The sequence below is a fragment of the Rhineura floridana genome, chromosome 3 (assembly GCF_030035675.1).
Source record: "Rhineura floridana isolate rRhiFlo1 chromosome 3, rRhiFlo1.hap2, whole genome shotgun sequence".
Classification (NCBI taxonomy): Eukaryota; Metazoa; Chordata; class Lepidosauria; order Squamata; family Rhineuridae; genus Rhineura; species Rhineura floridana.
The window spans coordinates 66,386,958-66,404,025 of NC_084482.1; the positions used below are offsets into that span (position 1 = coordinate 66,386,958).

The following is a 17,068-nucleotide window of genomic DNA, read 5'->3' on the forward strand; positions in this document are numbered from 1 at the left end:
TGCCTCTTCCCACATGAACCAGCCTGGAGCCTGAGGTCCTCGTCAGACCCCACTTTCTTCTCTGTGTACCCCACCCAAAAGAAGGGTGGAGCATGGCCACACGAGAACAGGACTTTTCAGTGGGTCCCTCCCATCTGTGGAATGCTCTCTCCAGGAAGACACACCTGGTGCCATCCTTGGCAGTTCTTAGGCATCAGACGAAGACCTTTCTGTTCACCCAGGCTATGGGTTAATGTGCCTTCTACTTTGGTGCTCATCTTTTATAAGGTGGATAGGGCCTGGTCCTTGTTAACATATTGCTGAATGAGCGTGTTATGAATTTTGCATTGTCATTGTTCTATTTTCTTCTGGTTTTAAATTGTTTTTATGTAATGTATTTTATTTGTCAAATTGCATTGAAGCATTTTTATTGTATAAAGCAGCTGATAAATAAAATGAAATAATAATTTATTTCATTTGTTAGTCGCCTAACACCAAGCTGTATCTTTAATAATAATAATAATGATAATAATAATAATAATAATAATAATAATGGCCAATAATCATTCTGTTGTCCAACAACATCTGGAGGATGACAGGTTCCCCATCCCTTTCTGTGGGGGGCTTTTTGTGTCCTTAGTTCTAAGCTTTTGGGCAAAAAATGGAAGTGCTACAGGTTCTAGAATGGGCCACCTACGGTATCACATGGCCTGGGGGGAACTGAATGTCCTTCTTTGTGTGGACCCTACTCTCCATACTGACTACACAAATACCACCCTTCCTCCATGCAGCCTAATGGAGAACCAGCAACTGGCTGTGTGTGGATGCCGCCTTTCCCAAACTCCAGGTAAACATGCTCCAAATCTGTTGAACATCTCAATTTTATTTATTTATTATTTTATTTATATCCCGCGCTTCCTCCCAGCAGGAGCCCATACCATTCAGTGTATGACTTCAACAGAGAGACTGCAACAGTGTACAGACTGATATAAATAGCACTCCCATTCTCTGAACCTGATTTACCAAATGTATATTCCAGAACATCTGAGAAATGAGGTACAGAAATATGTGATATAATTTCCCTGCACCCTCTTCTTCAGCCTCCTCTAATGTGCCTTTAAAAAATATTCTTCCTAATGCTAATAGCTCTTGCTAATTGCAATTCATTTTATGCCTGTGCTTCTCTGTTTTTTCCGTGAGATTTCTTATCGTTACAAAACTCCTGGTGGTGCCACATTAGTCTCTTTTTCTATTTCCCTCCCGTACTTTTCAGTGCATAAAGCTTGCTCGCTTTTGTATCTTTAACATAGACTCATTAAGACAACACTTTCCTTGGGTGCTTTTTCATTTAGTTTTCCTAGCCATCAGCTGGGCCAGCTCTCCCACAAGACAAAAAGTACATTTGCCCTGATTATACCTTTCAGAACATGCCCAGCAGCCAACTGGTGAATGTCACGCCAGATCCTCTTAGGTTGATGTCCCGTTTCTCCCAAATTAAGTCGGGGAAAGCCATGAGCATAAGCATCTGGCAGTTATCCTGAAGCACTGGAGCATAATATCAGCACATAAGACAACTGCCATGCTATTTCTCATACCCCAGGCCAGCATGGGTCTTTCCAGTAAAAGCAGCTCTATTAGTGACAGAGAAAAGGAAGAATGGGCTTCAGGTGCTCTTCCTGGTCACCCTAAATTAGAGGTGGGCAACTTTATTCTGTTGAGGAATGCATTCCCTTAGGGTCATTTGTCATGGGCTGCATACCAGAGGTAGGTAGGGCTGAAGTCAAAAGCAGGTGAGGCCAGTGCCAAAGTAAGTGGACCCACCCTTTTTCTGCCACCCCCTTTCCCTCCATCCCCCCTGCCACGTGTGTGAAATTAGGCTGAGTGCAGCAGGTTGCCTACACCTGCCCTGATTGTCTTCCTTCCTTCAGTGTCCTCATCTAGTAGTGAGGGGACAGAGGGAGCTCCCATCTCTAAGATACAGGATAACCTATGGCTGGATTATAATGGTGCAATTGCACCAGGACCCATGCCTGTAAGCCAATGAGTGAAGTCAGAGCTCTGCTTGACAAGTGAATTGTTTGGACACCAGGCTATAGGTATCTCTGGGGTCCTAAAGTCCTGCTCTTTTACCCTCCCCTTTAGTGCACGTTTCTTACATGCTACTGTCTTGTTTTCTAGTCCTTGGAATCTCTGAAGTTCTAAAGACATACTAGATTCCACTTTATCTTTCCTTTCTTCCTAGCAACCCAGATGCATCTTTCCCATGGTGGGTTTGTCTGAGATCAGATATTCCCTAGAAGTTATTTTCTGCAAATGTTACTACACAAGAAGTGTGGATTGATGTTGAAGAATTCCCTGTCTCCAATGACAAATGCAAAATGTGAAAACCTGCTTAGGTGTGATTCCTGCTGTGTAGATGCTGAAGTCCAGGCACTTATTAAGAATTCACTGTTTTATCTGTAAAAGTAAAAAGTAAAATAAATATATAAATAAATCATTCTATTTATAGAATTATTATTAAAATGTATTACCTTCCCTTCACCCAGAGGTGTCAGGGTGGTTCACAATAAATTTGAAATTTTGAAGTAGATCACTCTGCTTTCCACAGCCCCCTACCCTCAGTGGCTACAGGCCACTTCTCTTAGGAATCAATCCCCTGTGCACATAGATTACTCAACTGAACACAAGTGGGACCTGTGCATCTGAAACAAGCAATAATCAGGCCATATTAATATTAATATTGGCTGAAACCTTGGAGCTGTATTAATTTGGGCAGGAGGGAGACAGAAACCCATGGTCTTGATACAGGAACCAAAATTTGATGCCTATGATACAAGTCCTCCTTTTCAGCCATTTTATACAGGTTAGGCTGAGAGACTGTCCAAGGCAGGAAGTGAGCAAAAGGCAAGGAGGAGTTAAGTGTGTTTAAAATGTGAAACTGCACATGCCCAGAGTATTTTTGTTGTTGTTTATCAAGGTGAGCAAACTCTGGCTTTTGTTTTGCTGAGAGTTAGGAAACCACACACGATCAGAGCTGTTGTTGTCTAGAAACGCTTATGGCATAATAAATGTATTAGTTTTTATTAAGATACCACGTAACTTATTCTGTGGTATCTTATTTCATGTGTTCCTTTTTTTTTTTTTTTGGAGAAGGGGTGCCTATTTTGGGAACTGCACCAGGGGCCCCAACCACCTTAATCGAGCTTTGGGACCATGGGCAGACAGAATAATCTGAAATTCAAATATCACTCTTTTAAAACTTAGTTTATGTCCACTGTACTTTACTACATTGCTCCCACTCTTTCCTTTTTTAAAAAAAACTCATGTAATGAATGTTTTCTCCCAATTTGCCAATCAGACTCCATTTTCAACCAATTCAACCCTATTAGTCAAGATCCGTGCAAAAATAGCTACTACCTAATTATTTCCCCCACCTTTTGGAGCAAAGAGTTAAGGCTGTGACACATATCAAGAGCTTGCGGAACATACTGTGCTTCATTAGACTTCCCACAGATATATGGGGACTACTAAGTGCACCAGAGGTCCCTACTGAACATTACTGTGCTGTGCTCACCAACCCCAAATCTGTCATCAGATTACATTATACAAATTGCACAACTTTTGCATGGATTCGTTTGATCCGCAAAATTTAAGAGTCCTTAACATTTATTTCTGGAAACTAACAATGTTTATTCAACAAGGTTATATTCACCTTCCTGGCAGGGCTCCTTAAGGAAGGCTTACAACAGGGTTTTTTGCTAATAGCCCAAGGAAAGAATGAGAGGGAGTGGCTGGGTGTCATTAAGGGTGGTTGGGAGGACAGACAAGACTTCTGACCCCAAATCGTACCTGTGATTCTGCTGGTCTGTTCAACAAATTGGTATAAAATATCCAGTCAATATGCAATGGTCATGGATGATGACCACATGCTGAAGACCAAACTAGAGTGACCCCACACCCAAATGCATGTTTACAACCCCGACAGCTACTTTGGTTATGGAGAATCAGCTTTAGGAGGGGGCAACTTAGAGCAGAAAAGCAGGGGGAGGGCTGCTTTTGCATTCTAAATCACACACATACACACACATATATATTGAAATTTCCATATGCAGGATAGCGAAAGTAAATGCTGGTCTGGAACACAGCAAGAGGGAAAGCAACTTGGGTGACTATGATTGGGAGCTGGAAAATGGCAGATGTGTATGGGCGTCCCCCTCCCCCACAACTTCTCTGTTATAAATCAACCCCTCCTGACCTGAAGCTGCTTTTCAAAAAGCAAAGGGACCATCAGGCTTTAACCTCACATATTTGTGCGACATTTATATGCATCAGTAACTTATTCATAGCAGTTTACACATGCTTGCCTTTGAAAACAGGTAATTATACCTCCTATAGGGCTCATCTAAACTGATGAACTCATGTGTAAGTATGTGATTTTTAAAAAAATGCACCAGAAGACCACAATAGTAGCACCTTCAGATTCCAATGCAACTCAGCCCTGCGTCTACATGCAATAGTGTATGACGGGTAGAGGGCTCCTTGTATGGCATGGGTTTGTTAGTGCTCTGAAGCATTGCCAACCATTGTTAAGTTGGAGCTGCAGATCTGTGTTAATGCTAAAAGATACCAAATCAGGGGTGGGGGACCTGTGGCCCTCCAGATATTTTTGGACTTCAGCTCCTATCATCCATGACCACTAGCCACACTGGCTAGGGCTGATGGGAGTTGGAGTCCAGCAACATCTAGAGGCAAAGGTTTCCTAGCCCTGCCCCAAGTCTTCTAACTCATGAGGTTGACACACACAAGCACAGAACCAACAATCTAAGCTACAGCATTGTGATCAGAGAATGTATTTTCCACAAGATTATCCATCATGAACTTAGATCCTTTTCTTGGTCACTGCTTTCCAGGATATATAGTTTATGTATTGTACAGCTATTTAAAAAACCTCATTTCTAGTTAGTATACATTGGTGGTCATAAATTCTTGCTGCTGCATTCAGTTCTTTCAACCAGGATGTTTAATTGCCATCAAAATTCTTTGAGCAAGCTAATTGTAAATAATCAAACATTGCCAGGGCATACGAAAAACCTCCCTGTATACTGAACTGGTCACATGCAAGAAAGCTAGGAAGTCAACAGGATTTACTCCTATACATTCTTCTAATTCAATCAGCCCCCAAGGGGGATGGAGAGAGAGAGTGGGAGGGCTTAATTTCCTCTTGCTCTTTCTTGCTGACATATTTCAAGTCTCTGTCCAGTCACCTCAGGGGGCAGAGCTAAAGAATATTGCTCAGCTGCCTGCATATTGGCAGCTGCCCAGGAAATGGCCTCGATCTGTCGGATTGCTGCAGAAAAAGGCTTTCCATGCTCATATTTGTTTCAGTGTTACCTTTTTAACAACTGTCCTCCAGAAAAAGTTTCCAGTGACACAAGTCCCTTCCAAATCAGTGGTCCCTTAAGCGTGCCTTGTGAACACAATTCCTATCCTGAGTGCTTCATGAGGCTTTTCTTACTCCTCATTGGCTGAGAGGATCAGCAACAAAAAGCAGATGTGCTTGTAAAGTTTACACTAAATTCTCTGCCCCCTTTTTTTCCCTCCTTCTTTCAACTCAGAAGAAGCAAAAGGAAACCGATTCTAAGAACTCTGCAGGTTGAAGCAGATTTATTATCTGTTGTTCTTTCTGAGATTGAGGAACGCATTCTAATTGGTAAAGAGTTGGTGTTTGAAAGTGGAGATATTTTCACAGAACACAGCGGGTGTAACCGAGATTGCTAAAGGAGATCACAAGTGAACTGGGTTGCGAGGATTGGTGACTTGCTTGAGCATACAAATTTGCCATTCTGGATTACACTGGAACACTCAATACTGTTCTCCACCATGAAGCTGTACTCTGGGACATATCCTAGACCGGTCCTTACAATCACAATGCTGTTTTTAATTGCACAGGTAAGAAAACATGCCATTTTGGGAGTGATCAGTTGAATGTTCCTTTGGGCTGACATTTCTGCATATGGAAGTGGTGTGACTTGTTCATCAGCAGTGCTTGTTTAACTGTATGTTGTGCAACACTTAACTTGTTGGTTTTATAAGATAGGCAGTCCTAGTTCTTCACCTTTTCCAAGTCAGCTATTGCTTTTCCTTTTCCATTGCCGTTACAGAGGCAATATGTGTGATTCAGATCTTTTTTACCAGATTTCATTTATTTTAGCACAGGTCTGCTTTTTAATTGTTATCCATTTGCAAGTATCAGATAACTATAAGTTGTTTATTTAACTTTTGCTGCTTCCTCATGCCCCATACATATCAAGAGTATCCTACTTTACCCATAGTGCTTCACAGGTAATACATTAGAAACAGCATGTGTGAACACACATTTTTTTAAATTTTGTGTTCACCACTATAACTTTCATAGGTGCTCTAGAAGCCTATTAAAAGGCTGTTGTATTTTCATAGGATCAGTAAATGCATGCAGAACATTTAACCATCATCATCTTATTTTACTGCTTAACCAGACCACTGCCCTTCCTCTAGATGCATATTTTCAAATTCATGTTTCTGTTTAAGCTGCAAGCCTTAAACCACTTCCTTGGTAGCTATCTTATTCAGATAACATTGGGTCTCCAGTTTGCAAACTTTGCAAAGTCATTTTTCACACACAGAGAACAAATGAATTCTTCTGTTTATCGTAAGTTGATTCAAAAGACTGGATTTCAATCAGAACTATACTTTGTGAAAGTTTTTCCATAGATGATGTCATTATAAACATCCTACATACACTTCTTGCTTCAGGGAAGGTGTTTTAAGATGTTTGTTTACAAAAGGGAAAGGAAAAAGTTATTAAAATGAAAAATTGTTATCATCAATTAGTACTCCTAGGCAGAGAGGTCCAATCAAATTTATTGTTTTTGTTCAATTAAGCTATCAGTCGATTAGAAGCAAGGCAGCCATCTGACTTAACATGGCGGGTGTTCCATGAGTCCCTTTCCTGGCAAATGTGCAATTTGTGCACTGATGTCACGCCTATCCAATATGACCTATAGAGTTGTCCTTGTGTCACAAATTAACCCAAGAGGTTTGTTCTAATGCAGCTGAATGGGCTTGTTGGTACTACTGTGCAGGCAAGAGCCACTATCACCAGGTACCAATAGCATTGTATTATATTATTCTGTTGTGTCACTCAAGCCCACTCTTACTTTGTTCCTTTTGCAATGTTCGCTATGAACACAGAGAACACAAAGGCATTATATCACAACTGTCTTCTTATAAGGCATGAGAGGCTTGGGCCTCGAATGAAGGGAGAGCAGCTCAATCTGAGACCAGTGGCGTTGAGTTGATTCAACAGAGAAAAAAAGATGGAGAGAGAGAGACTGAGATCTTCACATTGGTACAGTCTGTTAGACAGCAGTGAACAATGGATGATTCCCAGTCCTTTTTGATCCATCATGGTATCACAAAAACCCAGAGTGGAAAGCACCTCGAGTCATACTTAAGTACAAGATGTGGGCTTAACATGACTCTTGGAGCAGTTTGAATTTGGTCGTAAAATCAGTCTTGATTTTGGAGTCAGCTTAAAAAACAGTATTTGATTGGAGGGGCTGCAGTAGCTTTGGGAGTAGGAGTGCCTGCTTGTTTCCCACCTGCTCAACCTGTGCATTTGTAAATAAACAGATATTACAAAATACCTACACAATTCTCCACAGTACTTTGTTCTCTCGAGGAACCTCAACTTGTAATTTGCCCTTGAAATTCTCATTGCTTAGGAAAGCGTGGGGCACAAATTAGATTAAAATTGTTGCACAGTACAGGTTAGAAACGATGTGCTAGTATGGGATTTGAGATAACACTCTTGCATCACATCTTTCCACACTTAGAAGCCATTGTGGGACTACCTCACAATTTGCAAGTTTGCTGTCTTTGCGGACCAATCTTGTTTGTTAGGAGGTTCTGTGGCTTTTCTTGATATTGGGTTGTTTTTTTAAAGCAGCAAATATAAAAACATTGTTATTAATGACATCTTTATTCTGAGCTGCTGAAATCTGTATTCCCTTTAACCTCTGCGTCATTGAGGTGGTGGTGGTAACCATTAACATTCATTGTTGATTCTTAACCTGTCTTGCCCTTGTATCTGGGTTTTTTTTTAAATCTCTGTGACTTTAGCCAAACTTACAGTTAATTACTAATTTGTTGCCTCAGGAAGGCAAAGAGTATCTTGCCACCAGCACACTTAAAAATAACCAAGGTGTGTGTATGTGTGTGTGGGGGGGAGTAATGAAGCAAAATATGTTGGTTAACTTCAAACAGGCTAACTGTAAGGTGAAGAACTTAGCCGACAGCAGTACTCAAGGCTTGAAGATAAACTTGGTTTAATTTTCAACTTTCAAAATTACATCATATACCTGAGCTGGAAAAATAATTTCAACTAATACAAGCCTCATTAAATTGCATGGGGAGGCAACTTTCATCTCCTCTCCTCGGACAGACAATAACTCTGAGGCAAGATGCCTACTTGATGGGCAATTACCTGGCTTATTTACTTTTGAATATAAAAAATTCACAGGGCATTGTTAGAAAAAATGAAAACAATTATGTTATTTTCCAGAAATGGGAAATCAGAAGATAACAAGTGCAAGCGACAATGGACTGTAACCAGCCACGAGTTCCTCAAAATGAGAACTGAACTGGAACCAAACCGCGAACTACATCCCTAGCTACTATAGATGCAGATGCAGAGCTTGGAAAAGTTACTTTTTTGAACTACAACTCCCATCTGCCCAATCCAGTGGCCATGCTGGCTGGGGCTGATGGGAGTTGTAGTTCAAAAAAGTAACTTTCCCAAGCTCTGTGATTCATCTACCTAAACAACAACAACAACAACAACACACCAGTATTTTTTCTGTTACTTGGTCAGGACACTGTTGTCACCATGCATACATGGCCAGCAGAAGCCAGCAATGTTTCTTAACAGCCTGATCCTATGCTAAATTTTCAGAGGCTAAGTTTCAAGTTCATGTGACAGGATTGCAGCACATGAATCAAGTTTCTATGGACACTGACTTAGAAGTAAGCCCAAATCAATAAGATTTACTTCTAAGCAGAAAAAAATAGGATCAGGCTGAAAGTCAAGAAGCAAAGCCCACAACAGCTGGGGGTAAAGTATACAATGTGGCTGGTTTCCTGAAGGATTGTTTGGTGAAGTCATCTTCAACTGCCTGGAACCCAACTGGAACTGTTAATCAGATCCCTAACCTGATCAGTAGAGAAAGTCCTATACAGATGGTCATACTGGAGACAATGTATCCATGGGGATGAGGGGTGGGTGGGATCAAGATGATTCCTGCATCCTACTCCCCTCCCCAAATCTTTATCTATACAGGAAACTGGACAGGGCCACTAGGCACAATCCTAATCCTCCATCCTCTGTGCATGTTGTTGTTAGAATTTATACACTACCTTTCATTTCTAGAAGAAATACTTTGTCTCCCAGTAAAGGGCTAATTAGTCTCCTTTAATTTAGTGTTAGTGGGGAGCTACCAATGAAAATGAAATACAGATGCAGAAACAGTAGCAAACGATCAGAAGTGCTTAGAAGATTTTTTTTAAGCAGTTATTTATCCCAAGATAATAATACTTCTATATCATGATTGGTTTATTTGTACACTGTTTTTGGCCAAGGCACTCAAAGCAGTGAACAGAGTAATACAGAAGAAAGAAATGGAAATGGAAATGGAAATGGACTGCCTTCAAGTTGATCCCGACTTATGGCGACCTATGAATAGGATTTTCATGGTCAGCGGTATTCAGAGGAGGTTTAACTATTGCCTTCCTTTGAGGCTGAGAGGCAGTGACTGGCCCAAGGTCACCCAGTGAGCTTCATGGCTGTGTGGGAATTCAAACCTTGGTCTTCCAGGTCCTAGTGCAACACTAACCACTACACCACACATTGTTACAAAATTACAGTAGATACAAATTCAAAAGTCCAATATAATAAATCAATAAAATATAAAATAATAAAAGCCCACACCATAAATCACACTTAATACATAAATGAATTGTATTTGTCCTCTTATCCCAAACACAGCTGCCATCCACAAACCAGAACCCCCACAACAACTGGAACCCCTGGAAGCAGCTACAGCTGTGGCAAAGTTCTTAACAGTTGCTCTCCAGGGTGAGGATAGCTGGCTCAACCTTCTGGCTCCTCAACAGGCAGCAGTTCTCCAGGTGTAGGAGTGGCAAAGAAGAGCTGGGGTGACTAAAGTTCGTATTCACCTTCCAGCCATCAATAGTCCCATGACTGCTATCTGCTTCCATATCAGCTGTGAATTTGTTTCATGTGCTCACAAGGGAACCCCTAGGCTGAAGTAGACTAATTTAGATAACGTTCACAAACCTCAGCAAGCACAGAATGACATTGGAGAACCCAGGCCAGTCCCATTCCTGTAGAAGTACTCAAGTTACCTCTTTATATGGGAGAGGAAGGATGACACCCTGAGAAATGTCAAAGAGCATCCACCACCTTGGGGGGGGCAGCTTTAGCCCATCACTTCCTGATACTTTTTTTCTGCCCCATTTTCTTTTTTAAAAAAGTGTTCCTGGAGTCTGTGCATACCAGTCCTAGAGCCCACATATATCTGGATGTGCATGTAAGGCTGGGAACAGCTGATAGCCATACAACATGACTATTTTGTCTTACTGCAAGCCTAACCCAACCACATCTATTGCAACTGGACAGAAAAATACACTGGCACTCAGGATCAGGCTAGCATTAATAATAGCATTAGCAACAGCCCTATTTAATGTTGCCACCTGGAAAGGCCCCTTAAATATTCTAAATTCGAGCAATAACTCATTTCTTCCCCTTCCCCTTCATTAAGTACTCTGGCTATTGAGACCATGAAGGAAACAGATGTTTAGGGAATCTCAAAAGCATGATGGAGAGTACAAGAATACAAAGGATGGATTGCCTACCTGAAAGCAGGATTTTGCAGGCAAGAAGAGTTGCCTCAGCTGATTATCTTACCCCCTCTGTTATGTATCGGGTCAGGAAGAGTCATTTTGCAAAAGACTCTGGGTGCTTCCACTGTCACTATTTTCGGGTGGGATTCAATCACATACTGGCAAATTCAGGTTGTGCAATGAAAGCTCTTGTGCAATGAACCTGCTTCCCCTCAAAATTCACCTTTTGCAATAACACAAGTGATGAGGAAATACACTGGAACATGCAGGGTTAACACTTGCTTTGATGCAGTGTTGTTCAGCCTCAAACAAATCAGAGAGTGAATGTTCATTAAATAGAAAATATTATCTAGTCTCTGAGGAGGAACGCGCAATAAACAGGTTGTCTGGAAGTGCTCTCAATGTTGGATCTCCTCTGCCTTTGACCTCGGGATATCACTTCAGCAGCAGCAGGTTCCTGATACTAAAACAAGACCCTGTATCCTTAGGCTACATTGCTAGGGGGTTGATGAAAGTTTCGGAACTCGGTCACAGCTAGGATTCCAAATGTTGCTGTATGGAGAATGGCTGATGGATATACCGACCTCTGTAGGTAGCAGGTGAGGGGGAAATATGAAAATATGAAAAAAGAAAAGCCTAATAACCATTCTATTTCTTGTTCTTATTGTGTGGTACACTTTCAAACAGAGCTGAACAGGGGCCCCCTTGATATTCCCCCCTCAGTCTTATGGTGCTTTTTTTTGTTACGGGAACAAAGGGGGGGGGAAGCACTGAATAATAGTTGAAAAAAAGAGGCAAGCTGTGGTGCTGTGAAGATTATTTATTTACTTGCTCTAGCATTTTGGAGATAACGTCTACTTCTTCAGGAGCTAAAAATGAAAACAAAACAGACAAGAATAATATCTTGTAGATATCCCTGTGGTCATCACTACACAAATATTTATACAAGAATTTAGAGAGCACATCCAATATTAAAACTTAACGTCCTAAAAACTTTATACTCAATAGTTAACAGTACATTCACCCATATTTACATGACATAAAGTATTTCTATGCGCTGACCTTTGATAGAATGGACCTTTGACCATTCTTGTGGCACTTTTCTTTGTTAACATAGGAACTTGAACATGGCACACAGTTGCAAGATTGTGACCTGGAGAGCCCCCCTTTATTTTTGATTTGAAAGAGAAGGGCAGCCATGGCTTTCCCCCAGCCATATTCTCCAGGCCCCTGCACGGTGGCTCATGTGAGCAGGCGAGGGAAGCAGATAAGAGGACCAAAAGAGGGTGGGTATCCATTTTAGAGATATAAGGCAGAGTTGCCAGGTTACATCCTGGAAAGTGTAGACATACGTCTGTGTTAAAAACAAAACAAATGTATATAGGGCAGCCCTGTATGCGCCTCTCCAGATGTTGTCTGCAGAGTTTCTTTAAAAACATCCTACTTTCTTCCTACTATTTGCATATTATGGGTGCTTGTGTCCCTCCAGATATTTTCAAACTACAACTCCCAACATCCCTCACCATTAGCCATGCTGGCTAATGGCCTAATGGGAGCTGGAATCTGACAACATCTGAAGGACCAAAAGTTCCCCAGCAGATTCAGCAGGAGAAATGCCAGAGTAGATACAGTTAAGAAGCCTCCCCCTCCCTCCCTCTGCTGGTAGAAACTACTGCTTGCTGGAGCCTCTGAAGCACGCGCTCCACAGAAGGGAGATATGACTTCACCCAACCTGATGAACATCACATATAGCTTCACAGTAAGCATGGGCAGACAACATTAGGCCCAAAGAGGCAAACAGCACCTGTAGGTTCACTCTTGCTTTTCCCTTTAAAGACCCCCTTTTTAGGTTGATTGCTGCCCCTTGTCTATGTTAAAGCCAAACTGTGTCTGCTAAGTCCAGCAAACTTTTTTTAAAAAAAACAACTGCGTCATCTCAATTCCTTGACTCTTAAGACAAGGTTCACTGACCAACAAATCTCCTCTCATCACTTACATTTGGTGAGGGGGAGAAGCAGAGAAGGGGAAAGTGTAGGGGAAAAATCTATTTGGTTTCTGTCCCTAAAGGAGAATTCCTCTCTCATGGCTCTTGTAAATAGTTTCATCTTGAACGATCATCAAGTGACTCTTTGTGCTCTCGGCACTGGAATCATTAATTGACCCTCCATGCTATTGGTTCCCCCTCCGATCAGTACTAAAGATGTATATGCTGCCAGAATTGGTGCAAGAGAGATGGGAGGTATTTATTCCCCTCCTTCAAATCGAGGTGCTGTGACTTTGCTGACCCAGATGATGTGGCGGAGGACTTAAAATGAAACAACAGCAGTGGCTGGGGCTAGAGAGGCCCGTAGGCTAGAGCCTGGGAACCTGATTCCTGTCACATCTAGCAGAGAGTCAGCCGGCAATCTCCATATTGGGACTGAGTCAAAAAGGTGACCTTTGGGCTACAACATCCAGCCTAATATATTTATTTATTTGGTATTTTCATTTTTCCTCGTCCCTCACTTCCACCCCCCTGCTTCATCTTGTCTGATGAAGAATTCTGGAGAATTCAAAAGCTTGCCAGCGTTTTGTAACATTTTGGTTGGTCCTAATGAAGGTATTGGCCATCTGTGATTTTAATGAAATTAAATGTCTGAGAAGGACCACTTTGATTTAGGGAGTCTGGGAGAAGGGAGAGACCTTGTAGAGCTGGGAGATAACGAGGGAGAAAAAGAGCTACTGAGATTAGGGTTTATTTTAATACAGGAGGAAGATAATCTAAATTGGATGCACATGCCTGCACAGATCCATCCACACTAATTAACACGAGGCACAAACTACTAGGTAGTTCTATGCAAATCCCATTGGAATGTCCTAGAGGGTGGTAGTACAACTAGTGGGTGGAACTGCACAGCAGACCTTTCCAGCCTCCTGGCTCAGATTTGTCTGTCTGCCACTCTCCCGCCTTAAAGGTCAAACAAAATCCCCCACCTTAGGTGGTTACCTCACCTTATCTCAGGGTGGAATAAGGGACGGGAGGAAGGGGAAATTCAATTCACTTTACATTTAAAGACAAATCTAACTAATTCATACTTCCTCAGGCAATATGTGAACTGAAATGCAGTCACCTTTCAAAATTCAGACTTCTCTGAATTTCACAATGTAGTTCTCCACCCCAGTCACGTGCACAAAAATGAATATACTAAGTAAAGTGTGCGTAAAGATGCATATATTAGTGAAGATGGCATACTGGAATGCATTACATTATAGAAAATTGCTTGTAAATCTATGTGCAAGGCAAACTTGCACAGAAAATGTGAATATTAAGAGAAATTTGTATTAAAACACGGATTAATTTTCATGAGGACTTTTTTAAAAAAAGGAATTTGCAAATGATGTGGAAATATGGAGAACCGAATTTAAGACTAGAAAAATTAGAAACTGAGAGAAACCAGAACTGACAAATTCGCTCGTCCTAGGTAGGATGCAACCATTTCAGATTTAGAAGAACTCTGTGTGACTAGCCATCCAGCATCAGACAACACTGGTTTAAAGGATACATCCTTCATTGATTAGAGGGCAGAGCCTCCCCTCGTTGCTCAAAGCATTTGATAAATGCCTGGCTGCAAACACAAGCACAATTATGTTAAAAAATAAATGGGAAGGGGAATTTTTTCTCTTGCTTTTCTGGCTACCCTTCCAGAAGGTTAAAACAAAAGCAACAAGCAGGCCACATACACCCCTCAACTGGGTGGTAAACTTAGATAGATTATATATTCTGTCCTCCGACCTGAGGTTCTGCCAAATAAAGAGCAGAGAATGATCAAGTTGCAGACAGTTGGCCAAATAGGCCAAATGTTCACAGTATGAAGTTCAGGGAATTCTTGGATGGAAAACAGGAAAAAGATAACTCTATTCATATTCTGCACTTCTCTTGAAGAATTTAGCAACCAGTCCAGGAATGAAGTTTCTGCCTCGCTATAGCGAGGGCGGAGGTTTGTTCAGCGTCTCCTTGCCAGCACATGAGCATTTGCCAAGTTGTTAAAAACTTGAGGCATCACACGTATGTGGGAAGGGCATTAAATCAGCTAAGTGACAAATGGCTTTTACCCTGGAACACTTCTCTGTATGGGCAGTCACTTTAAAGGAAGCTCACGATGGTTGGCATCCATTCAAAACACTGACCCGACAATTTGGGCAATTGTCAAAAAGCAACTAATCTTCCATTTTTGGTTAAGATAGTCCTGAAGGTTCTCTGGATACTTCCTATATGGATATAAAAATGTTTAGCATGAGAAAATTTAAATGACACATTTAATCAACACAGGCGACGCAATCCAGAACCCGGTTAAACCAAAGCAGCAGACCTTAATGGCTCACTTAATTCAACAGAAATAGTAGCATGCCTGCCATATAAACTTGCATGATTTAGCAGTCAATGCTAATCCTCCAAGGATCTGTGGGACCTGAAGTTCCTTTCTTTTCTTTTTATGGAGTGCTGGGGGCGCTCCATCTTGACTTTTTCTCCTCTCCATAGGTATACATGAGTAGAAGGGGAAAAAATGTCATTGGGAAGAGGCTGTACCTGTATAACAGGGAATGGTAGCACTTTGGGCAGGCTATGAATCTTTAACAAGTTCACTGAGCTACAATCTGCGGAATATCTCAGAGGAAAGCGACGACAGTTAAATTGGTTTAAAAAGTAAATTACATTAGAGCTCAGACATCCCCTCAATCATCTCCAGCTCAACCACTTTTCTCTAACTGGGTTGCAACTCAGGCAGTTGCCTGTAAACCAATTAATGACAATCAGTCATATTTCATTGTTTAAAACCAGAGGTTACAACAGTTGGAGTCAGAGTGACAGACAACATGATAATAGACCATTTTAACCAAAGGCATCACTCATCCACTCTGCAGGACAATTGCTGCCATAAGACACAGATTATATATTGCAGAGATTATAAATGACCAATTTCCATTTTTTTTATTAAGTGGGCCCTCCACCATCAACATTTGCACCACTTCCTGACCATGCCAGTTTCAGGAAGGGTCAAGTGGTAGGCAGCAGTCAAGTAAATCAACATGATTTCCTTTGGGTATGGGAGAATTTAGACCCTAAAACTGGATATTTTCCAACAATTTATAAGCATGTCTACTCCTCAGACGTAAGTGGAGGACATCAGGGAAGGCTGGAAAAAAAGCACTTTTGTAAGAGTGTTAAAACCCATTTATTGAGGATCCCTAAACTCCTTACATAACTAAATTTCCAAAGTTCCTTGATGGGAAACTGTGACAGTTAAACCAATTTATAGTGATGGTAAAGGTGTGTCCTCAGTGTGCATGAGGCTGTGTCTACACATCCACAAATCTGTGTGTCCCAGCCTTGTCCTCCTCAACAGAGTTGAAAACTTGGAAATATGTACCTGTTTAAATATACATCATCTAGAATGTTACCAATCAGACTATATTATTCTAGATGGCAATTTCCAAGGGCAAAGTTCATCATATGAACAGTATCATTTGCAAGAATAGGGTGACCAAGAATGCACTGGTGACTTTCATTTTGCAATTACCAAGTTACATAAACATCCAAATATTGCCTTTTTTGCCTCAAAACAATTGGCTACACCACTTACAGCGCAGCTATGAATGATTACCCAGACATACCTCCCATTGAGCTCAATGGGGCTTGCTCCTTTGTAAGTGTGTGACAGCAGCCTTAATCAACATCCCAGTATTTGTAATTGGTTTTCTGTGCTGGGAAGTCTAACATGCTGAACATGAAATTACTGTGAATTCTAGGGGATAGCTCTGCTAAGGGACAAACTACAGGAGAGAGAGGGAAAAAAGGTATTGAGGAAGATGAATGTATTTGTTTGAGGTCTCCAAATATTCTACCTGGCAATGACACTGGAGAAGAGTTTCTACTATACATCTGCCACTTCAGTAGCCAGCAGTGCCCCAGCCAGAAGATAAAACATGTCAAAGCATCCAGCTGCTTTGATCAGAAACAGAAGACGTCAAGTGTGTATAAAAGTACAGATTCTGTCCAAAAAAAGATGCCAATGGTTAGCTTGGCTCCATGCCAAAAGATGGAACGGGAAAGAAAGACAGGGAACAAAAGTCCGAACACTGAGAGGGCAGA

General features: G+C 41.3%; 1 protein-coding gene across 1 annotated transcript in view; it reads left to right on the forward strand.

Moving 5' to 3' along the window:
• Positions 1–5,601: 5,601 nt before the first annotated feature.
• GLP2R (glucagon like peptide 2 receptor) overlaps positions 5,602–17,068 on the forward strand; it is a 50,704-nt gene continuing 39,237 nt past the window's right edge. Inside the window, exon 1 of the mRNA XM_061616398.1 lies at positions 5,602–5,928. Coding sequence (XP_061472382.1) covers positions 5,860–5,928 — 69 coding nt within the window. The 5' untranslated portion in view covers positions 5,602–5,859. The remainder of the gene's footprint in view (positions 5,929–17,068) is intronic.